Below are 25,525 nucleotides of genomic sequence, written 5' to 3'. Positions count from 1 at the left end.
CCTGAATGGTTTTCTCAAACATTTCTGCCTCTCCTGCTCCCGGGGTCAGAGGACATGACTTTGGTTTGGTGTTACACTTTCTTTGTGGAATGCATTTTTTTGCTTTTAATATTTTGAACCTTGAGCTAAAATTGGGCTTGTTCTGGAATTCTTTTGTTTCTTCATGAATACACATACACACACACACACGGTGGGGCAAAAGTAGGTTTATAGTTGTTCATATGGAAGAGAATGCAATAATTAATAAGCAATAACGCAAGAATAAACTCTGTGTTTCATGTACTCACAACTATAAACCTACTTTTGCCCCACGCTGTGTGTGTGTGTGTGTGTATGTGTGTGTGTATTTTACCATCACATGTCACTTCTACACATTTCTGAAGGCCCCAGGATGTGAATTCCTGGGCCAGGAGACTCACACTCACTCACCACAGCCTGATGCAGCCTGATGTTCTTCCATTGCTTTCTTAGCTTTGAGGGCTTTCTTAGCCATTGTTCTAGCATTTGCAGTTTGAAGCTTCATTTGCTTTAGCAGATGACATGGAGACAGGTGGGCAGTTGGGTAGTTGCCTTTCATCTTTTTATCTTGTTAACAGGATATCATTGCCCTGAAACAGGCGTCCTGTCTTTCCCTAGATCATCATTTGGTCCCTGACTTCCCTGAGAAACGTGGTTGAAATGGAACTGTGACCCCTTTGTTAAATAAGATTCTTAGAGGTCCCTGCTATTTCTCTGCTTCGCTTTCCACGGTTTTTATGAAATCCTAAAAACGCAAGCTCCTGGGAGAACTTGGTCAGCAGCCACCAGGAGGCTTTTCATTGGTGTTCAGATCCTGGCCTCGTTCCTTACTAGGGCATCTGACCTTTGTGTCCACATTCCATCTGTGAGATGGGTAAGAGCCGCCCCCCTACTCGAGGGCTGGTCTACGGATTAGATCCTGGCCTCGTTCCTTACTAGGGCATCTGACCTTCGTGTCCACATTCCATCTGTGAGATGGGTAAGAGCCCCCCACTACTCGAGGGCTGGTCTACGGATCGAGACACTATGTCAATGACCGAAATGTCCATTGCACTCAATGGATGTTAATCTTATTACGACTGTTTCTCATAGTGATGTCCACTCGTATTCTTTCACATGTTTGTGGTCATCCAACTCTTTTCACAGCCTCCCAACTCTTGTAGACCATCTCCTCCGAAACAACTTTATTCATAGAACTACACCCATATCTTCTTTCATCTTTTTGATGGCTGCTTTTCTAAACGATAGAGCACCTGTCTCTTCTACACGTCAGGAGAAGCGGGCTTCTGTGCCTGCGAGACTCCTATGGCTTCATTCCTCTCGAGTCTGTTCCTCCCATTTAGGCTCAGCATAGTTCACCTTCAGAAAGTTGCTCACTGTGTCTCCCACGGTGAGTGCCAGAAGCCGGTGACCGAGGGGCCTGCCCACGCCTCTCAGGACAGGACGCTGAGCTCTCAGAGCCTCTGTGGAGACCTCAGTTCTTGGGGGGTGGGGGAGGGGGCCCAGCCTCCGCTGGAGGCATTGTATTTCCCCAGGTTTTCTCACAAAGAACTGAACATTGTGAAAGCTAAACATGTTATTAGCATATAGAGCCAGGGATTTAATGGGTTTAGGGAAAAATAGGTGAGGATTGTGGAAACCTAATCACGAAAATAAAGGGTTTCACTGTGTTTACGTGCTAACTTCCTACCTCGGCGTTAGGTGTGTTCATGTTAAAGACACTGCCTGGTTTTCATAAGCAGCCTACATGCAGAGGGTAAGTCATGGCGCTAGCCAGGACTGTGCAGGGTTCGTCCAATGAAGCATTCCTGAATTTCTGGAATTCCTAAGTAAGAATGGATTTGAGAGCATCAGGCCCTGAGAGCTTTTTTATTCATTTTTGCCTTTTTAAGAATAACTAGAAATAAGCATGTGGAGTTTGATTTCTTTACCATGAATAGTTGTACTAAAATATTTCTAGGCCATGTTCTAAGTTTGCAGTTATATGTGTGAACGTTCAGAGAAGACTTTTGAGGAAATTCCTTTTCTTTTCCCTGAAAAAATGCTGATGGTAGAGTATTCCTCCCCCAAATGTGGATCCCCTCTTCCCACCCCCATCCCTAATTCATATTATTTTCCCTCTGGCCTTCCTGCACTTCCCTCAGGGGGACACACCCTATTATAGTATCCCCCTACCCCAGGCCTGGCTGGTTGTGGGGTGCTGGGGTGCTCACATAAGTGCAGATTCCTGCCCCAGTGCATCGGGTCCTTTGGTGGCAGATGCCAGAATCTTCACTTTCATAAGTTCTTTATGGGTGCGGGCCTCAGGTCCCCAGGTTCTGAGAACCCCTGTCCAGTCCCGTTGTCACTGGTGTGTTATGTCAGATAACCCAACATTAGGCCATGTTTCCCCTGCAGTGTTTTGTGGTTGGAGAACAGGCTGCCGCCAGGCCAGAACAGACTGTCGCCATGTCAGTGGGAGTCAGGGGACACGATTTTATGGGCTCACACCTACCTCCCAGCCAAAGACATTTCAGGTTCGTCGGGTGCCTGCCCTGGTAAAGGAATACGGGCTCATTTGAACTGGGACAACCCTGGTTCTGGGTACATTCTGTGGTATTATATTTGCCAACTCACATTCAGCCCATGCATTTATAATTACTCAACTGTTTCCATGCATTGAGTCATTGCAGAAAAGCCGCTCCTTTGTAGAACCTCATTAAGATTTCAGCTGCTAACAGATTTTATTTTACAGCTCCAGCTTTCATGATATTAAGATATGGAGATTTGGGCTTCTGGGAGGGGTTATTTACACATTGAAAGCTCTGAGCTCTGGGAGCATCACCGTTATTTCCAGGGCATACCCGAAAGGAAAGAGAGAAGGTCCGTGCAGCATTTAATCGATGAAATAGAATACTGTGGAGGCCAAAAAGGAAGAATGCCAAATGACTTTAAAAGAATTATTTGTTTGGAATTTGCATGATTTTATTTAAAATGTCATTTACTTTAAAGCAATGGTTTTTTTATACATGTTATTTATTTAGGGGGCCTGAAGTGACTCACACAGCATTAAACCGATCTTCACAGTGTTCATATTTTTACAATGAATATACCTTCTTTAATGCTAAGTACACGTGGTAAATGCATACTCTCTGGGTTCAAGGACATATTTTTCTTTTGTGGTTGTACCCAAAATTATACTGAGCCACTTTATATCCTGTATTGCTCTTTCCGATGGGATTTTAAAACTTTCTTTTACCTAATGTGCACTATTTTTTTTTAAAAATATATTTTATTGACTTTTTACAGAGAGGAAGGGAGAGAGATAGAGAGTTAGAAACATCGATGAGAGAGGAACATCGACCAGCTGCCTCCTGCACATCCACTGGGGATGTGCCCGCAACCCAGGTACATGCCCTTGACCGGAATCGAACCTGGGACCTTTCAGTCCGCAGGCCGACGCTCTATCCACTGAGCCAAACCGGTTTCGGCAAATGTGCACTATTTTGATGAAGGTAAGCAACCGTTAACTGAGAGTTATTGGTTATGTCAGTTAGTGCTGCCACTTACATTTTGTCTGCTATCTGTTAACGTGATAATCGTGCCTTTGGCAGGCCGGGAAGGGCGGGGGGAGCCCGGGGAGCTAGCTTTGGGGATAGTTTCTGTGTGAAAGTTCTTACTCCTCTTTTGTCCTGGTGCCAGCGTCGCGTTCATTGAGTAGCATTGGCCACTGGTCTGGTTTGGCAGGCAGTCCTCAGTAGTATTTGGGACGGGGAAGTCTTACCCACCCAGGTCCGCTTCTGGGCACAGCGTTCCAGGTGGTTCTCTCCCTCCCTCTGCCTTCCCTGGCGTCCACCAGGGGACATTTACAACCTGCTGATGTGTCCTGGGTGCCCTCACCTTACCTGCTCTTTCTCTGGCCAGGTGATAAGGAACCCCTTGTGGACAGGGACTGTGTCTCCCTGGGGTTTGGTAGCCTGCCCTCCCAGAAGGCACTTGGTAGATGTTGGCTGAATAAATGGTGAAGAATAGGAGATTGCTGCTAACTGATCAGATGGCATTGATTTGTTGGTGTTCCTATCATCCAGTCACTTGGAATTCTAAGGCTTTCTTGGTTCATCCTCTTTCAGGCAACGTTGTAACCGTTTGTGTTTCTAGCTAAAGGTTTCTAAATGGAAGGGTTTCTCATCAGAAAATAGTCAAGAATTGATCAAAGAATGGAGATTTCTAAATGCAGGTAGCTTCCTTTTTGTGTGTGGTTTGCTTTGCTTAATCATTTGCAAGGAAAGCACAGCAATTGTCCAGAAATAAATGCGCCCCTTGAAGAAAATACAAAGCAGTGGGAAGGATAAAGTAACAGTCCCCTTCGGCATCCCCTGTGGTCCAAGATACTTCTTGTCTTAAAAAATTTACTGATAAAGTCTTTTCCACATCTCTCATAATCTCTTTTTCCTTCTCTCCTCATAGGCAATGGATATATAACATTTTAAAGCTTAATATAATAAACATTTTCCATGGCATTAGTTTTTAATGACTTCCTAATGGTTGATAGTATGAGTATACCATCATTTATTTAACCATACCAATGGTTTTGGACATTTAGGTTGTTCAGAGTTTTTTACTTTTGCAGACAACTCTTTCATGAATATCTTTGTATTTGGATATCATTCTGTATTTATGGTTAATTGGGATTATGGCCATCATTTTAAAAATTTTGGATATATTCCCAGTTGACTAACTCATGATTTATTTTTACTGATATCTAAGATGTTACATTGACAAAGTTCAGATTTTAAGTTTAATTTATAGTTTTCTTGTTATTACAATTAATCTGGAATTAGAAAATAACCTGTTTTGTTAGAATTTGAGCCGATTGTCCTGATTATGGGTCAAACTGAGAAAGTTCACCCTGAAATCACAAAACGGCTATTCCTGGGTATTCAGTCATTTAAAACCCATAGCATTGATCCTCTAAATGTTTTCTTATGAAATATGCCATGTTTACACACAACTATCAACAATATGTATACGTATTTAACACTAAAACACACGCGCGTTATGCCATGTTTACACACAACTATCAACAATATGTATATTTAACACTAAAACACACACACACACACACACACCAAAACCAGATCCTGCTACTGCCTACTCTGCTTAGAAAATAGAACATTCCCAATACCTTTGAAACTCCTTAATGCTTTCCTCTTGTGGATTTTATTTTTCCCTAAAGAGCTCGGTGGTGCTACATGGAGGAAGATTTGGAAATATCTCATTGTTTCCATTTCCCCTGCCTGCTTCCCCCTGTTCAGTCTGCAGTCCCTTCTACCCTGACTCACTGAACAGCCCCTGAAGGGCCTCTCTGCTTTTCATGCCTGATCCACCTTAGCTCAGACCCCCTGAGGCCAGAGCGATGGCTTCAATACATAAACTGAGTAACGCCGTTCCTCTGTTCCTCTGCCTAAACCCTTGCCCAGTTTTCTGTTTCATTTGGAGTAAAGTCCACATGCTCGCCATGACCGGCGGAGCTCTGTCCGATCTGTCCTGATCCTCATCCTTAACCGCTCATCCCCATTCCTGCCCAGCCACACTGCCTCTCAGTCTGGGCCAGGCCGCTCCCTCTTCATGACCAGCATACATTCTTTCCCCCAGTTTTGCTCATCAGGGCATCCCTTGGGCCATTTTCCCTGACCACCTGATTATTCTTGCTGATAGCATCCTATCACTTTTGTGCTAACGTCTGTTCCATTTTTATTTATGTTTTGCTCATGGGTTAGACTAGTGGACTCTAAGTGTCAGGAGTGTAGGCGCCATGCCTATCTGGTTCATCACCCTGGACTTCCAGTACTTGGGCAAACAACTCCGTAAATGTCGAAACAAACGAATGAGCGGAAAAAAAATGCATTCGGAAGAGAATAGTAATATTCCAACTTTTTATATTCAAAAGCAATTTATGGTCTTCTGGGTCCAACAAAATACAACTGATGCAGTTAGCTGTATCAGACCTTCATTCCCCCTTTGACCTGCCTATCTGTTATTTTTAATTCTGCCTAAGCCAGTTATGAAATGTGACCAATTCAGGTTAAATAGTCCATTAGAGATTTATTATCTCTAGTGCTTATCTCAGGTATTTAAAATAGAAAGATTTCGGCAGCATGACATAGCAGAAGGGATCTTGATATAGTGGAAAGAATGTAGGCTTTGGAGTCATAAAAACCAGAGTTTAAAGAGCAGTTATGTTGCCTGTTAACTGTGTAATCTTGGGAAACGACTTAACCTTTTTGTCCCCTGATGTTCTCATCTGAAAAAATGTGATAAAATCTATCTCATAGGTTTGTTGTGGAGATCAAAGGGGATTATATATATATTAAATCCTAACACTTTGCTTGCCACAAAATCGGCATTTAAATTATATTATTATCATTATTATTAGAAGCCGTGTGCCTGTAGTAAATTGCTCAGTCTTTTTATGCTACTCTTAATCTGTAAAATTAGGATAATTTTTATTAACAGGAATAATTTGAGGATTTAATTACATAATGTAATTTATATGTATTATAAATTATGACACACTTTCATAATCAATTTGCACATAATTGTTATACATAATGTAATAATACAAAGTGAACTGATATAGGATACCTACAGCTACACTACCTGGCTCATAGTTGACCTTCAATAAATGAATAAGGGTGGTTAATAAAAATAACAGCAGGAAAGAATTGAGATCAAGTTACTTTGTGGCAATTTGGAGCCTTTAAATTCCATTGATTCATTCAGTACCTGTTAGTCGGGTACCGAGTCGATGCCGGGTGCTGAGCTCAGTGCTGGTGCTACCAGGAGGACAGAGAAGGAGCTATACTGAGGACCCTACAGGTTAGTGGGGAAGGGAACTTCATGTGAACGGTGTAGTCATTTACCTCATGAATACATATAAGTGCAGAGAGATTCATTTTATTGGGGGAAACAGAAAAAGTGCTATTTTCTCGGAAGTGTTGTGTGAGTTGGACCACGAAGGCCAAGCTGGAGTTGCCCAGGGGGTGGGAGGTGCCGTGATGGGGGACCGGTATGAACTCTGAGGTCGGGAAATCTGCCTCCAGCCTCTGCCGGTGAGTATCTGGTGGCCTTGGCGAGTTATCTAGCCAGATCTAAAGTGGAGACACGCATATCTGTGCCAAAGGGTTTTTGTGAAAAGAATACTCCGCGAAAGTGTTCGGCTCATAGAGACGTATCAATGCGTTATTTTGCAATCGCCTGGAATTCTGTCCTCTTCTCTGTATACAGGAAATTACAAAATAGCCGCCACTCCAAGAATCCGTAGTTCTTTTACTTGTTCCGATCTTATCTGTGTCTTTGTCTTTAAGAGTTCAAAGTTTGGCAGTTCATCGGTACTTCAGACTCAGCTTGTTGGAACACTTACTCAGCTCCTTAGAAGTGTCCCTCTCACCCACTGGCCGAGAAAATAATGTCCCCTCTTTCTCAAATTCGAAACCGGAAACGAATCATGTTAAGCTCTTTGTCATTATGTGTACTCTTTATAACAGCAACAACAAAGCATTTGGTTGGCAGTTTCGACTTTCCAGAGAACCTGAATTCCTAGGGCTGCACTCAATGCTCTCAGCAACCCTGGCATGGAGGCCACTGTGATCTGCTCACAGGGGGGAGGTGGAGAGGCACTGAGAATGGGGTGGCTTGGTCTCCTGACTCCCATCCAGTACTTGTCACTTCCTATCGCGCATGCCTTTCTATTTCCCTGTCTTCAGATTCTGGTTGTCTTCCCAGGGTTGCCCGCATTCATCCTTTCGCCTTCTTTCTCTCTCTAGACCACAGTAGCCTTTGCTTCGCTTCTATGTGGCCGTCTTATGCAACAGTCTCTTCTGACCGAGACTCTGTTGCTCTGGGAAGGCTTGTGCCTGCCTTGAGTTGAGATGGGTAGCTTGGCATTTCTCAGTCACCTCTCGATGCTCTACAGTGGCTTCTCATTGCCTGTGAAGCAACTTCAAGGTCCTCTTCCATTCTCTTTCAAAACCACAAGGCGTTCCCGATTTCTTGGCCCTAATTTCACCTTCTTGCCAAGGTATGGAATGTGCTTAAGATATGGCCTCTTTGAGGTGAAACCATTTTCCGTGTAACATCCTGTGCCCCCCAGTACCCTGCTGACTCAGCACCCCCTGTTCTTCTAAAGCAGCAGCAACCAGGTTTTTTCATCACAGAGACTGTCATGTCTCTGTGACCTCCATTAAAAAAATGATCTCTGTGTTTATTCTTTTCCAGGTTTTGTGTTTCTTTCTTGACGCACTTTTATTTTTGCCGAGTTATTTTGCAGACTCACCCAGGCTTGAATCGAATGACTTAGATCAGTGGTCGGCAAACTCATTAGTCAACAGAGCCAAATATCAACAGTATGACGATTGAAATTTCTTTTGAGAGCCAGATTTTTTAAACTTAAACTATATAGGTAGGTACATTGTTATTAACTTCATTAGGGTACTCCTAAGGCTTAGGAATAGCCACACTCAAGGGGCCAAAGAGCCGCATGTGGCTCGCGAGCTGCAGTTTGCCGACCACGGACTTAGATGATCAATTCCTAGGATCTAAAGAGTTCTGTCACTTTAAATTATTCTGTGAGCAGCATCAGCCAGGATTGAGATGATAAGGGTGACACTTGATAGAATATTTCTCTCTATGAGACAGGTCATCGTTTACAAATAGTTATTGGTCTCGGGATCTCTGCTAGCTGCAGCCTGTTTTCCAAATTTGGGGAATATTTTGTCTTCACCAAATAATATAAGAACACTAAAGTCAAATGAAAACGGATTTAAAATGATACCGTAGAGGATTGTAAAGATCTATTAAGAGAGATAAGACGTTGTTTTCTCGTTTGTGGTCTCTGCCTGCTCCTTTTCCTTCATTCTGTTCTCCTTGCTTCAGTCAGTAGTCATTCGGGAAGGTGGTTTGTACAAAAAGAATGACAGTAAAAGGCATGAAGGGAAATGTATGCACTGCCGCCTCCTTGTCTCCCTCTGAGATTTCATGTATGCTCGGCTCCAAAAACCAGTTTAAAAATAAAAACGACGAGGGCGGTTGCAATCTGCTTCCCTTCATGCAGATTAGGTGTGGCCCTCGGGCACCTGCCAGTTGCTAATGTGGCCTCGGGTTGGGTCTGATTAGTGTGAACCCAGATCTTCTTTTCCATTAAAACAGGCATGTGTTTGCTGGGAACGAGTTAACAACAGAGGTGATATGTTCACGAATAGCCATGGGTCAGGTCACACTCGGGCAGTTCCTCAGTGTGGCCGACACACACTAGCTGGGCCTTCATGATTTCCTCTGCTCTCACGCGGCTTCTCCCCGAGGACTTTGGGGTTTCGGAAATTAGGGGGACTGTGACTTCCCTTTGTGCTGGGGCGACTTTGAAAGGCCATTTTCCTCTGCATCCCAAATGCAAATGTTATTGTCATTTTTGTCAAACACATCTGTAGGCCTTACATTTGCAAGAGCAAATCCCTTGACTTGTCCAGAATGAATGTTTGAATAAGGATACCCACTCTGGGCAATTTTACTGCAACAGTTATTTTGAATGCCCTGGGGTGAAGCATTAATGATCTTCCAAAAAGAGAATAGAGACAGCAGGTATGGAAATCCCAAGCATCTCTGATGACTCTATCAGACCAGGTTTTAAGAAAATATTTTGACACTAATAATTGCACTTTATGGGAAAAGAGTAAAAAGTTTATATGAACCCAGCAGGGGCTGTATGTTCAGGAGACAAAATTGGGTCCCTTTCTCCAGGTTTGGGTGCATAAACAGCTAAAGTCTATGTCCAGCTCATCTTGAAAATGGCTGGCTATTTAATATGAGCCATATCTCATGTGAAGTCCTTTTGTAACCCAAATTAGCTTCTGCCCATGGGGGAGCCAGAACATTAAACAATTAACATAGTCTATGTCGTCATGAATAGAGCAGAGAGAGACGTTCCTGTGTGACAAATATCAGTTAGTCCTTTACATGGGTTTGCTTCATGTGGAGTGGTTTACGGAAGAATAAAAGGTTTGTGTTTTAATAAGACACATAATAAACCCTTATTCTGGCTTATTATGAGCATTATTTATATGCACCACCTGACCCAATATTTTATGTCATCAAATAACTAGGTAGGTAGCAGGGGCAAGAATGGATAAGCTCTTGCTTCTTATTTATTTTACTTGGCAAAATAAACAAAATGCTAAAGTTATAAGTTACAGGGATGTGATTGGGAAACACATTTGCAGCCATTTTTGGACTCATAGTTCTTAGAACATAATCATGTTTCAGTATTTTTCAAGCATTATTTTGGGGCCTGGACTAAGTGTCAGTCACTAGGCAAGGACACTAAGATGAATAGCTCCTGATTGATTACAACTGGTTTTGAGATGTTTTAAGTTTCGAAGAACAACAAATTGATACATAAATATCCATGGACATTTTTTTAAAATGTTTTTTTTGAATTGATTTTTAGAGAGAGAGGAAGAGAGAGAGGTCGAGAGATAGAAACATTGATGAGATAGGAGCATCATCGATCAGCTGCATCCTGCACGCCCCACACTGGGAATCCAGCCCGCAGCCCGGGCATGTGCCTTGACCGGGAATCGAACCTGTGACCTCTTGGTTCCTGGGTCGAAGCTCAACCATTGAGCCACATCAGCTGGGCTCCATGGGCATTTTAACATAAATAAGTTTAACTTACTGTGAATCAGACTAGAAAGTATTGCATCAGAATTTAAAAATTAGTAACTTATTCTTTGTTTCTGGTGTGAACTATTTTTAATGTGATACTAGATAATTTGGTTAACTATTTTCTTCTAGTGTAGTAACATAGCAATACCATGAGAAGAATCAGAGTAACACCCAGTTCCTTGATGGATCATTAGAAAGTGAATATGATGCTACACATACTGATGAGTGAGTCTGAGAGGAGAAGTTGGGCCTATTAGGGTCCATGCAGCTCATCATGCTATAAAAACATGAAGAAAGCCAGTCTTGTTGTAGTGACTATTTTCTGTGTCACTCCCATGTGTTGTAGAACATATATGTTAAAGCAGCAAATAACAAAAAGTGAAATAAACTGATCTTTTTTTCCCCCATTTGACTTAGTGACCAGAGAACCAAATCAGTTTTTGAGATTTGTCTTTCTTCCTCTCTTTAGAGGTGGGAAGTTGATGGTGGCTTGATATTAGAATCAAAATAAAACACCACTCAAGTTATTTTATTTTTATTGACTTCAGAGGGGAAGGGAGAGGGAGAGAGAGATAGAAACATCAATGATGAGAGAGAATCATTGATTAGCTGCCTCCTGTATGCCTCCCACTGGGGATCGAGCCCACAACCCGGGCATGTGCCCTTGACAGGAATCGAACCAGGGACTCTTCAGTCTGCAGGCCGATGTTCTAGCCACTGAGCCAAACCAGCTAGGGCAAGTTATTTTAAGGATGGTTGAATTAAAAATAAAATCCTCCTGAGGCTGTAGCCCTCAGGGCTTCTTTCCAGTCTTTTTTCTAATGGGACACAATAGGAACACACAGTATTAGCTCTCATATAGCGCCTGTCTTCTCATCTTCCTAGCCAGTCTTTATTTTTTAAAGCCCAGAATAAAAGTAAGTCTCGCTTACATTTCCAGGGTCTCATATGTCCATGATTCCTAGGGAATTTCTTAGTATTTATAATCAGATAATTTTGAGATTTCAGTGCCTTGATCTTAATTTTCAGCATCATACTTCCTGAGTGAATTAGATTTATTTACTTATGTGGGTTATGTTAGGGACTTTATTTGGTTATATACAAATACATCTTAAGGACAGGAAATTACTTATTTGGGAAGGCATATAAACAATTTATGTCTTCTGTTTTGTATGATGGAAATGCAAAATTGATCTGTGCGTATCTTACCTGTTTTAATAATTGTGTTATCGTGTTTCATTAACATGAAAGAATCCCAGGGAAAGTCACTTCTGGCTAATGATTTGAATGTGAGGAGTGATGAACACAATTGCATTTGCTCAGGTAGTGGTCCATTCAGTAGTCTGCAGGCAGCAGCTTTTGCTCTTTTAGTAAAAGTGCAGTTGGCAGAAGGATATTCAGTTAATAAAATCCTGATTGAGCCATGTTTCCTCTTGTGGTTGATACCAAAGCCATTGTTTTGTTCACCAACTGGCAGACCTTCAATGACCCTGAATTTAGAAGTTGTTTACTTTACTTGGAAAGTTTAAAAATGAGCTCTCCCTGAGAAGCAAAATGCTGAATTCTTGACTTTTCCTCCCTCTCTCCTTCCTTCCTCAGTCTACCAATTCAATGTTGAGTTTATTTTCACAGTTTTGCAGGCTTAAGTGTTTTTAAAATGACAGTAATCAACACCTCCATGGCTGGGTCCCAGAGCATTCAGACAGGGCTTTGCGTTAGAGCGTCAGAACATCTCTGGGCAGTGTGGTTCCATGAGAAGATTGGGTGTGAGGGTTTCATCTCTTCAGGCGTAGAGTTCTCTGTGTCTTCAGCAGCATCTAGAGCAGTGATGGTGAACCTTTTGAGTTTGGCGTGTTAGCATTTTGAAAAACCCTAACTTAACTCTGGTGCCGTGTCACATATAGAAATTTTTTGATATTTGCAACCATAGTAAAACAAAGGCTTATATTTTTGATATTTATTTTATATATTTAAATGCCATTTAACAAAGAAAAATCAACCAAAAAAATGAGTTCGCGTGTCACCTCTGACACGCTTGTCATAGGTTCGCCATCACTGGTCTAGAATATGTCTTATGCTGGGTGTCCAGGGTGCCAAGATGTGGGAGCTCAGTTTTCTACTTATTGGGGGGTAGCAGGAGGCTGGGGACAGAGTCTGGGGAGGGAGCATCAAGTGAACCTGCAAAGTGAGCCAGTGCTGCCCACAGACCAAGGCAGAGTGGCCCTCCCTCCCTCCCTCCCTCTCCCGATTTCCCTTCCTTCCTCCCTCCCATCCATCCATCCATCCATCCATCCATCCATCTCTGTGCCTCTGCCATCTGCCAGGCACTGTGCTCCTGTGCAGCTTGGCTCTAGTGAGGAATGGACCCCGTGAGCACTGCAGCCGCAGTGGGTCTGGGGTGCAGTGGAGCAGGTGGTGAAATGCCGTTGTTGACGCTGCCTCTCAGGTTTCAGCTCCTAAAGATGATAAAGTGGGGGCCTGAGAGAGGAAGGGGCTTGCCCCAGTTATGAGATGGAAGGCACTCCGGGCCCAGGTTCTCTGACGACATCAGATGGCTTGCCATGTCAGCCATGACATGTTAGAAGATCCACATTTTTGTTTAAGGAAAGTTTCCCTTAGAAACATTCTAAAAAATGTTATGCTTCCCTTTTTCATGTTAACTTAGAATTCATGGAAGCCAGTATGTGTTTATGCTGCACCTTCAGTTTTCAGTGCAGTTTAGCTTATGTATTTTATTGTAATTCCATTATGTGAGTCAGACAGGAGGGTTTTTTGTTTTGTTTTGTTTTTTGGTGTTGCTTTTATTGTTTTTGCTTTTATTATTTTTATTTAAAATTTTATTTTTCAATTACCATTTACATTTAATATTATTCTATATTATTTCAGGAGTACAGCTTAGTGGGTAGACAGTCATATACTTTACAAGTGTCCCCCCCGATGTTTCAAGTGCTCAATTGGCACCGTATTCAGTTATTACAATATTTATGACAGTACTTCCCATATTGTACTTTACATCCCTGTGACTGTTTCGTGACGACACATTTGTTGTCTTAATCCTTTCACTTTTTTCATCCAGTCCCCTAACCCCGCCCTGTCCCCCCGCTCCCTCCGCAGCTACCAGTCTGTTCTCTGTATCTATGAGTCTGTTTCTATTTTGTTTGTTCATTCATTTTGCTCTTCAGATTCCACATGTAAGTGAAATAATGTGGTATGTGTCTTTTTCTGTCTGACATATTTCACTTAGCATAGTACCCTCTAGGTCCATCCATGATGAAACGAATGGCAATATTTCAGTCTTTTTTATGGCCTAGTGATATCCTATTGTATATATGTACCAACTCCTTTTTATCCACTCTTCTAGTGATGGGCACTTGGGTTGCTTCCATATCTTGGCTATTGTAGATGACATTGCAGTGAGCATTGATTTGCTTTCCAATACCCATTTTGTAGAAGGGAAGATAGGGGCCCCGGGAGATTGAGTTGCCGTAAGTGCAGAGCGACAGCATCCGAGACCAGAGCTAGACACCATGATGCCAGGCTGCTGCTGCTGCTTCCAAGTGGCTTTCCTGAGATGGGGCCGTCGCGTGCCCACTGTGTCCGAGGCATCCTCAGGCTTACGGGCTGTGACAAGGTTGTATAAACAGTGAACTGACTGACCCTGCCCTCTGGCAGTTTGTAGTCTGGATAAGGGAAGTTTATGTATCTACAGGAAACCTGTTTCCCCTGGCCTTCACCTCTTTAGCTCATGTCAAATCCTGAAAACTTAAAAAGAAATGTAACTCAGTGCCGATGCACTCCTAACCCCATTTTCCTTCTCACATGCCCTGACTCTCTCCTTTCTCTTCGCCTTTCCTACTTGACAGTAATGAGAACATTAGCAGGCCACCTGGGCAGTGCTTCTCCACCTGGCTCACCCTCAGTGTCTCCTGGGACCTACCTTTTGCACTTTGGTTTCCGAAGCTGGGGTGGGGCTGGGGCAGAGCATGGCTGCAGACATGACTGGGGATGAGCTTGGAACTCGATCACTCCATGTGACAGCTCTCGGCAGCACAGCCCTTACTAAAAGGGAGGTTCCTGGGGGTGGGGGGAAGAATTAACTTCTGACCTTGCTCTGCCCTACAGATCATCCCTAACTTCTCAGCTACCAAGGATAGCCTGGCATCTTTTCAGGAGGAATTGCTAAGTATCACAGTTCAGTAGCCCATTGATTCTATATGGCATTTTCCTGACATGGCTGAATATTTTATCGGACTCAAGTAGACCATTGTCATTGTTCATAAACAGTTATGTAATGGCTACAGATCTATCTTAGACTCAAGCCAAGAAACATTTGCCAATGGAGAGCCCCACCTATGTATTGGGCCTCTTAATTATAGTCATTAACATGGTAAGGTAGGGGAGATCAACCCAAGGACTTGTACGCATGCATATAAGCATAACCAATGGACACAGACACCAGCGGGGTGAGGGCATGAGCAGGGGGTGGGGAGGGCAATGAGGGGATAAGGACACATATGTAATACCTTAATAAAGAAAATTTAAAAAACAAAACAAAACAAAAACAAACAAAAATGGTAGTATCATATTTAAAGGTTGAGTTTGCTGCCTTTAATATAACATTTTCCAAAAATGGAAATTAAACAACTTTCAAAATTATTTTGAATGTAAAACATCTGATAGGAAGATGTGCTGCAAGTGAAAATTATTAAAATGTTCTTAAAGGAGCCCCAAAATGATCAAATCGAATAAACAAAAAGCCAAACAAAACTCTAAGCCAAAAGCAGTTACCATTTTGTAATAGTTACACCATATTTGCTTCCATGTCTCATAGTTTCTTAACAAATTACTGTGAAATCAGGTTAGTGGGAACATGAGTAAAAATGTACAACGTAAGTAAGTCTACTTTTCCCTTCCTATTATATGGCAACATTTTCTTTGATAATCAGCATGCCAATATAGTGTGGCCCTTGAGGTCACATGTTGCGCAACCTTAATTATCGGGAGCAGAAGATGCCCGAGGGGCAGTTTTGGAATATGTAATTGGGATCGCGCAGGTGTTGGGCCCGAGATGAGCACCTGGAAGACTAGGTCCTTCCAGCCCCATCTGCAAAGAATACATGTCACTAATTAGGATGGCGACCGTGTGCGGCAACTGTATTTTTAGATCATCAGTGGATACTGCTTACCCCAGAGGATGCAGAAACACGGGCTAGAACAGCATCTGCTAGGATGTGGCAAAGTCTGTTTAAAAGAGTATACTTTCCCCTTGTGTCTTGGATTATTGAAGGTATTTTAGTGGGACAAATGCTAGCGGGAAATCTCTTTATGCAAATGTATTTCTGAATGGAAAGGAGGAAAAGAAAAGAGAGGTTTGTTTGGGTTACCTGCCAAAACTGATCCTTGAATTCCAAACCCTTTTAGATAATGATTAAGCTATGAAACTGGGGACAATAACACAATATGTACCAGATGAAATAGTTTTTAACCCGTGACCGGAGCTTAGAACGGATCCCAAATAATTTCTCGTAACCCTTTTCTTTCTCATTTGTCCCATTCCTCCATTGTAACGATTTTCAATGGCACGCTTACGAAACAAATAGCTAAACAGCAACCATATTTTTTTCATATCCTGACCAATATTTTGGCTGTTTTTCAGAAGAATCGGAATTTTCAAAATTAAATAAAGGTTTCTAAAATGCCAACTTCAGAAAGTTTTATTTAATTTGTGGAATAATTTTGTGTGTTTTTTCAATAGGGTCTTTATTAATTTAGTCTAGTTACTTAGTGCTTATATTAAATAATCTAATAAAAGTCAGGGTTATAACATAACGTTTCCCAAATGTGAAGCTGCATCTATTACATGAGACAAAAATCTTTTTGCTGCAAAATGTAAAAACCATGTATAGAATTACAAGGCACCAAATCGTACTGTAAATATTTTTTAAGTAGAACATTTCTGTAGCGTAAGGGAGTAGTCAACTCAAGAAAAGATTGACAGACGGCTGTTCATCCCTAGAGTTTATTCAGAAAGCTCTCTAACTTCATAGTTCAGTGTTTTACTACTAACAGTGTTCCTGAGGATAATTTTCCCTGAAAGATACAGATATGCTTTAAGATAACAGTTAGGATTCTTAAAGAGTACAAAGCCACCTTGTTTGTGTTTGTCAATAATACCCAAGTTGATGCAGATAGAGGAGCTGTCTGGAGACAGGAAATAGTACATCCTGTGTGTGTATGTTGATTTTTAGATAATTTATCTAACACTATAGCCTCAACATTTATTGGGGATCACTGAATTATTTATTTGTGCCTGGTGCTTTCTTTTGTATTGTTATAAAGACAAGATTAAATGTATTGCAGGTTCCCAGACAAGTGTGTTGTGAGTTTCATTAACTTGTGGAAGTTATCATGGCCCTTGGATAATGTACATGCCAGAAGAATGCTATTTCATTTTCCATGTACTTTTACCCCAATGCAAGACATGTGAAACGTACTAGTAGTCTTTAAAATCAAAGCAGCAGGTGAAGAAGAGCTACAGAAAGTTGTATCGGGGTCCGGCTAAGCTATGCATTACAAAGGGAAATGTGTGCACTCCAAGAATCACTTTTGTCCGGCATTTTTCCTCTTTTCTCATGGAAAAGTCTTCCCCACCACAGGTTTAACAATAATAACTACAATTTATGACTCTGTGTTGCTACAGTTTGCTGATATACCACAGTCGGCACAGGTTAGAAACAAGCGGAGTTATAACACACTGCCGGGTAGGGATTTCCCATGAACTGACTTACAGATAAATCACCCTGTGGCATCATCGCATAGGACAGACAGTTTTTCATTTCTTTAACAAAGCGTAGCTGAACAACAGAAAATTATATGCTGCCGCATAGAGCCACGGCCACTCTGAGGTGCAATCGATGTCAGGAGTTCTTCTATTTTTACAAGGGGCCTCGTCACCAGTGGGTATGGAAATAATACCAGGAACCAGAAGCCCCAGGCTTAGTTACTCTGAGGCTGGCTTTTTTATTGATGCTCCTTTGCTGAAATCTTTTTCAGGGAGTAATGAGATATATAAACCCCAGCCTTTGGATATGAAAGCAAATGTCTCATTTTTCCCCCCAGGCTGAATTTTCACTTTGCCTTGAAAATTCATGTTAAAACATAACTGGAATAAAAGAACATTATTCACTGAATTGCATGATCAGAATACTGCTGATATCTTGGCGGGTTCCTATATCTGTCTCACAATTTGGTTGGTGGATTTTATTCTACAGTACACCCAATAGATACCTATTTTATCAGTGTCTATATGCTGCTGCAAACGGTGAGAATTATTTCTGTGTGTGTACTTCACAAGGTATCTGATGCAGGCCTTCGTGAAGTAAATGTTTCTCATAGTTGAAGTACAGGGGATAAAAGCTATCGTGTGGTTTATTTTAGGAGTGGTTTCACTTAGCTGCATGTTTAGCGATAATAAGCTCCTCTACTCCATGGTGTAGGGAGAGCGTGTACCAGGTTATCTCTGCATCTTTGCCATTTGTGCTGGAGACACAAAAGAAAAACTTGTTGAATGAATGAAGGAATGATTACTGCTTAATACAAACCCTTCTGATGCCCTATTGATTATGTTGTATTAGACATATAATTTTATTTAATTCTCAGAGGTGGTCAACTTTCTAAAAAGCTAAATATTGATGAACTATAATGTATATTATTATCACTCTTGTTTTTGCATAATTTGAGGTAAATAATAGTAATAATGAATTACGCATCTACTGAGAAGAGTATTTGATTTCTCTGAGATAGATTATAAACTAAAAAAATAACGAAAACATGAACACACACGCACAACTTGGTATTTCTTTTTATGAAATGTCAGCTCTGTGACTGTGACAGAAGACTGCATCGAGAGAGTGGAAACCGGTCTCCATTATTGCATCTTTTTAATTTTAGACAAAGATTGCCTCCATTGCCAACCTAATTTTATGGCACTAATGGGAAATTTACCTACAATTGCATTTTGTTATTTGGTCTAAAGGCTCTGCACAAAGAGTGGATTGGTCCTCTGTATTTTAGTGAACAGATTTGTCTGGGTGTAAACAATTTTATTTATATAAAGCTCCATTCAATCATGTTAACATTTGTATGAATTTCAGCCCCAAAATAAAGGCCCATAATTTGTGACTCTAAGACCTTGAAACTACATCTGTAATAGTCAGGCCTTTTCTCAACACCAGGCCTTTTCTAAATGCTTGCAGATGAAAAATTCCTTAGAAATAGGAACGATGATTTTGGAAACAATGTTTATTTCTGAAATGGCACTGTTGTGGGAGACAGTGTTTTCCAGAGAAGTTCCAAGTATAGCTGGCTTTTCTGGGCCCATCACTTCTTTCCTCATTGGTCTCATCTGCTTTGTATAACATTAAACGTCAAGACCCTGCCTGGTAGGTGACCCAGGATGCGAATGGCCCAGCCTTCCCAGGGCCCATCATGTGTTTGGGCATTGGTATGTGGGCGGAGCTAAGTGGGAAGGGTGTTGTTGGTCCTGTAGTTAGGAAACTTGTGAGATGAAGCCCAGGGTCTCACCCTGACTATTCCCCACTGGTGTCCTTGAAAATGGCTCTTCTGTGACCTTCAGCTGGCTTCCAGTTAGAATGCTGCCCCATCACTCTTCTCATGAGAATGAACTAATGGGTTGAAAAAAACACTTGCAAACTGTAAGGTAACACAAGGGGATAGTGTGACAAAGTTAGTCTCTTCTAAGATACCCAAACCAACCAAGAATTTTTATTGTGCCGCTGTGTAGGGAAAGGATTACTTTAGGCTGGGTTGATCAGGGTTAGAATTATCCTCGGGGCAGAATTGGAAAGAATGTGTCTGATTTCTAGCAATGAATATTGGGGATCAATACTCCAGACAGAAAGAGGGTGTGATATGTATTCCGGGAAGAAACAGGAATTGGCATCTATTGAGCATTCCCCGTGTGCCTGGCTGGGCTCAAGGTGTGGTGTGTGTGTGTGTATGTGTACACCTATGTGAACATAATACAATCTAATTTAATCATAATTCGTTTTTCTCATTTTCCAGATTGGGGTTTCAAAACCTATTCATAGAGTGTGAGCACTGGACATGTATCTGTATATTTATAGTTATGCCATTTTTATTGGGATTTTTCCAGGGCTGTGAGCCAGTATCTACAGGGGATCCTCTCTTCTTCGTCCTCTGCCGGTGGGCAGTAGCATTTGCTGGGGTTGGTCTCCCTCCTTAGAGAGAGCCAGGGAGAGGCTATAATTAGACACACCTATCTATATTACTGCAGCTCTTTTATTCTTCCCTCAAAATACGTCCCTCTTTCGATCCATCTGCATTCCAGTATAGGTTCATTTTCCTAAAGTACACCCAAACCCCAGACTTCCAAGGATCCATTTCCCCTGAGGTTGACTGAGCACTTGTTGTGTGCCAGCCCCAGCCCTAAATTCTAATTCTCATCCAAAGCCTCCTGGTAGCCCTGAGGGGTAGATGTCGTTATGATCCCATTTTACAGATGAGGGAAACTGAGACTCAGTGAGATGAACAGCCTGTTCAGAGTCTCACAGCTGAAAGCAGACGAGGTGGGACCTACAGGCGCCTCTGACTCCAGGCTCTGCTCCTGACCTCTGACCCATGCAGCGTGCTGCTGAGCCGGGCATTCAAGGCCTGGCAGGCCTGGAACCACGCTCTCTCCCAGTCTTCTCTTCCGGTGTGCCTCACACATGAGCCACTGTGATGTAGAGGATACTGAGGAGAGCAAGCATGTGGTAATCGAAGGGAATCTGGGCTTTGTTCCTTCAAATTTCCTATTTCCCCATGAAAGTGTTGAAACTAGATACTGAGTGGCGAAGGTCTGAGGGAGAAGTTGGAGGTGCACTGTCAGTAAACTTGGAGGTGCAGCAATGAGGGGAAAGAGAGTGTGGAAGTGCTATTGTTAGAGGAGGGAGATCTGAATCTACGCGGGTGAAAGGAAAGGAGACCTTGAGGAGTAAGGGTGGAGGCATTGAAGAGGGTGGGGGAAGAGGGGGGACATGATTGAAGTCCAGTCCTCCTCTGTGACTTATAATAACGAGGCCTTTTACAGGCGCAAGACCAGATTAAAAAGGGAAAGGTAACGAAGATGGAAAAATATCCTCGAGTCAATATCTTTTTAAATAAGTGGACTCTATCTTCTTTTTAAGAAGTATTAAAATCATCTGAATAATGACTGTAAACAATTGTTGAGATTAATTACATCCAGGCTCTGTGCTAAAGGCTTTCCGTTTACTCTGCATTAGAATCCTAGGAGGTCCGTACTTTTATTGTTCCGTTTTACAGGCGAGAAGGTTGAGGCATGGAGAAATTAAGTAACTTGCTGAGTCCACACATTTAGTAGCTGGAGGGGCCTGGATGTGACCGGAGGCAGTTAGACTTGGTAGCTTGTGTTCTTAGTCATTGTGCTCTCCTGCTTCCCAACTTGATTTTTGAACTTATCCTGCAGAGTTCAGTGTACAACTGAACAATAGAAGAGATGCATCTATTAAGAAGTTTTGATACTTCTTAAAAAGTAGAGTCCATTTATTTAAAAAAAATATTGACACAAGGATATTTTTACATCTTCATTGTTATAAGTCACAGAGGAGGACTGGACTTATATAAAATCCCAATTTGATTTCCTCAATTAACACTTGACTCCTAGTCCAAATCATATTTTTGTCTATTTTATATCAGAGAAGGAAGACTGTAGCTAAGGAATGTATTTCAGAGGGTTGCGTTGGTCTGAGTGCCTAGCACCGGCTGTGGGAATAGCCTCCTGGACATGGCTGTCCTAGCAGATCCGCCACCTGCAGAGCCTGGGACACAGTGGAGCACAGGACAAGCTCCCAGGACTAGGGAGTTAGTCAGCAGGGCGCACACGCCACTCCCCATTGCCTGAAAATAGCTCTTCCGTCAGCAGCTCTCGTCTAAGGCAGAGACCAACCTGTAGCAGCTGCTCTCGGCAGAGGCATTGCGTGTTGTGAGGACACCTGTGTGTGTCTAATTCCAGCCCAAACAAGTCTCCTTCTGGCTCCCAATGTGGGGAGAGAATTTACCTAAATGGAGGCTACTATTTTCAGTAGAGTGATTTGTCTATCATTTCCTACCCCTTCACCTTTTTTTTTGAGGTATAATTTACATACAATAAAATGTATGCATATTGTTGGGTTTTATGAAATTTGACAACTTTTATACCCATGCAACCACCAGCCAAAAGAAGAGAATTCTCTTCTGTCCCTTCACAGTCATTTGCCCCTGCCACCCAGGCAACCACTTTCTGAGGTTGAGCTCTTAGATGAGTCTGGCCTGTTTTGCATTTTATTTAAATGAAATCATACAGAAATAGTGTGTTGTTTCTGGCTGCATCGTTGTTTATTCTTTTTTAAAAAGATATATTTTTTATTGATTTCAGAAAGGAATGGAGAGGGAGAGAGAGAGAAACATCCATGATGAGAGAGAACCATTGATCAGCTGCCTCCTCACACCCCACACTGGGGATTGAGTCCACAACCCGGGCATGTGTCCTGGTCAGGAATTGAACCATGACCTTCTGGTTCATAGGTCGATGCTCAACCACTGAGCCAGCCAACCGGGCATGGTTTATTCTTACAGTGGAACCCTCTTCAGTAAAAAGGAGTGGACAAGGACACACACAACAGCATAGATGCATCTCTTCTAGGCTTGTACATTGCACTCCGCAGGATTCATTCGCCTCGTATTATCTTTGCATCCGTAGTAACCAAAGTGACCCACAGAATCAGCTTCTGCTACTTGCTTTTCATCGTGCCTGACTGCCAGCTTCGTTTTCACCCCCCTCTCACCTCTGACAATGAAACGTCATGTCGTTAGAACGTGCCCAGTTTATACTCAACCGAAGGGCTACCACGGTCATGACTGTTAAAGGAATTTAAAGCGGTGGAGTGGTTCTTTTTTAAAAGGAAATATGTTAGACATGTGACATGGTATCTCCTTAGTATGTTCACGTGTCAGGAGTAGAAGAAGCACGGAGGCAGCCCCCGCCCCTCGTGGGTGGCTGTCCGGCGGGCCCGGATGCGCATTTCATGGCTACTGCGTGCTGCGTGCTGTGCACTTTTCATTGTCATGAGAGGGAATGTTAGCACAACCGTCCCCACAAGAAAACAGCTTTTCTTGGCAAGTGGAACATGACTGAAGGAGCCAGCACTGGAGACATACGGTACCATGAATGAGAGCTGTGTTCCTTTATTGGAACCGAGTCCAGGCACTATTTATACTGCAGCATATTCAGCACCAGATTGTTCAAGCTTAATACTGAAACAGTGCATCATTTTAATATTTTTGTTCTGTTTACCCCCTGTTTTCAAGCATTATGTCAAGCATTGCGCACTCATTTACTTCATCTTGGACAGGACATGGCCTGACCAGGGAGTTCACCTCCTATTATTGGGATTTCACCCCATAGCTAGAAGGCGTTATTTTGTGAAGCTTTTAAACATTCACTTGAGTATGTAGGTGTCCTCTCTCTCTGATGATAACAAAAATATTTTTTAAAAGAACAATGTAGTTGGACTTACCTGTATTGTCAAAACTAAAAATAAAAATGCTGTTTTACTTCTATCACTAATGAGAGAGAGAGAGAGAGAGAGAGAGAGAGAGAGAGAATTTCTAACGGCCTGGGACCATTTGATTTTTCATAGCACACAAATAAAATTTTCATTACTCTGTGTTTGTGAAATGAGTTTCTCTTTATTTTTCCTCTTTAATGTTATGGTGCCCAGAGAAGATGGGTCCAGCTTAAGAGGAAGTTAGCATTTTCTGGACATGCTGCCAAAGCTGTCTCATGAACCCTCCTGTGACAAGGGTATCCCTAACATCGCTGCTCCATGAAGCCTGAGCTTGACCAGGATTTTATTCTCTCTCCGTTGTCATGTGTGTGCCGTCTGTCGTGGGAACCCACAGGGAAAGGGGACCATTGTCACTCTAGAAAGAGCTGAGGAGCCTGGCCGGCTGGCTCAGTGGTTGAGCGTCGACCTATGAACCAGGAGGTCATGGTTCCATTCCCGGTCAGGGCACATGTCTGGGTTGTAGGCTCGATCCCCAGTAGGGGGCATGCAGGAGGCAGCGGATCAATGATTCTCTCTCATCATTGATATTTCTATCTCTCTTTCCCTCTCCCTTCCTCTCTGAAATCAACAAAAATATATTTTAAAAAATATTTTTAAAAAAAGATAAAAAGAGCTGAGGAATTAGAAAAGAAGGAAGATCTCTCTCTCCCTCTCCCTTCCTCTCTGAAATCAATAAAAATATATTTTAAAAAATATTTTAAAAAAAAGATAAAAAGAGCTGAGGAATTAGAAAAGAAGGAAGTTGAAGGCACATCTGCTATTTGCGATCTGTGGTCAGTCCCTGTGCCATTGGCGAACACCCCCTCTGCCCGGTGCAACACAATCTGGGCATGAACTCGAACTGCTCTGTCAGCTCCGAGCGCCGCTCACCCTGGGCTCACACCATAGTCAGGATGTGACGGTGTCTGTGCCGAGCCCACACGCAGGAATTTTCTTGTACAATTCCAGACCAGATCTCCTATTTACTTAAGGCTTGCTTTTTTTCTTTCTTTTCTTTTCTGGTCTATGAAATCAGCAGTCTGGTATATTTAGCATCCGGCTTAAGTTAGAGTGTGAATCGAGACTTTGGGGGAAGGAAGTGTCCTTATGGTTTGCTAAGTAATTTAAGAAACAGGAAAACATGAAATAACCGATTGTCCGTGATTGAACCTCATCCCTTTCTTCTCCTCTTCCCCGTAGAGTTAGCTCACTCCACCGTCGGCTGGAACGAAATGGGTTATTGCCCTGGGTTGTAAAATTTCTCCGAGTGGGGCCTTGCCTGTTGACTATGGAGTGACCTTCTTAACCGTGAACAAACAGCGGGCAGGTTTAATAAATGGCAGCTAGGTGTTTATGATGTTTTTCTTCCCTGCGCAGGAATAATCAAGCTGGGGAGGTGGAACCCGCTCCCGCTCAGCTACGTGACCGATGCCCCCGACGCCACGGTGGCCGACATGCTGCAGGATGTCTATCACGTCGTGACGCTGAAGATCCAGCTGCAGAGGTGGGTCTGCACGTCTGCCCTCGTGTCTCGTCCGTCCGTCAAGGAGTCACCCCAGAGCCCAGCGCGTCTGTCTGTGCGAGTGTCTAGACATTGGGTTTCATGGGAAGAAAAAAAAAGAGAGAGAGAGAGAGAGTGAGCAGGCGAGGAGGGGCCTTCCCCAGGTATCTTTATCCTCCACATTCCAGCTGGGTTAGGGTTTGTTTTCAGAGGCAGGGGAGTGGTAACCCGGGGGAAGGGAAGCTGACAAATCATTACAGATCTGCGGCCCATAAGGGGGCTTCCCGCCTCCCTGCTCCCATGGGTCCTCCTGGGAAATGCTCAGCACGTAGGCTTGGAGGATGAAATACCTCCTCGGTCTCAGGTTTGTGTGCTGAGGGGTGAGCGCTCTGCCGTGGGAGAGACTTACTAAACATCACCAGCACTGGACGCCTCTTCCCCTCTTCTTCTCTCTGACGGGCTGCAGAGATTCTGGGAATGGTGACTGTCTCCCGCTCCCCCCGCCTCCATACAGCATCCAGAACAAATGGTGCCTCTTTCAAAGACTCTAGAGCAGGGGTCCTCAAACTACGGCCCGCGGGCCACATGCAAATACAGATATTGTATTTGTTCCCGTTTTGTTTTTTTACTTCAAAATAAGATATGTGCAGTGTGCATAGGAATTTGTTCATAGTTTTTTTTT

General features: G+C 42.7%; 1 protein-coding gene across 2 annotated transcripts in view; it reads left to right on the top strand.

Moving 5' to 3' along the window:
* SATB2 (SATB homeobox 2) overlaps window positions 1-25,525 on the top strand; it is a 174,151-nt gene that overhangs the window by 47,456 nt on the left and 101,170 nt on the right. For both annotated transcript variants that reach the window (XM_005873567.2, XM_005873566.2), the window contains exon 3: window positions 24,720-24,846. In XM_005873567.2, coding sequence (XP_005873629.1) covers window positions 24,720-24,846 — 127 coding nt within the window. The remainder of the gene's footprint in view (window positions 1-24,719; window positions 24,847-25,525) is intronic.

The sequence above is a fragment of the Myotis brandtii genome, unplaced genomic scaffold (assembly GCF_000412655.1).
Source record: "Myotis brandtii unplaced genomic scaffold, ASM41265v1 scaffold412, whole genome shotgun sequence".
NCBI lineage: Eukaryota > Metazoa > Chordata > Mammalia > Chiroptera > Vespertilionidae > Myotis > Myotis brandtii.
The sequence above is the reverse complement of the archived record's forward strand: the minus strand, read 5'-3'. Positions and strand labels throughout refer to the sequence as shown.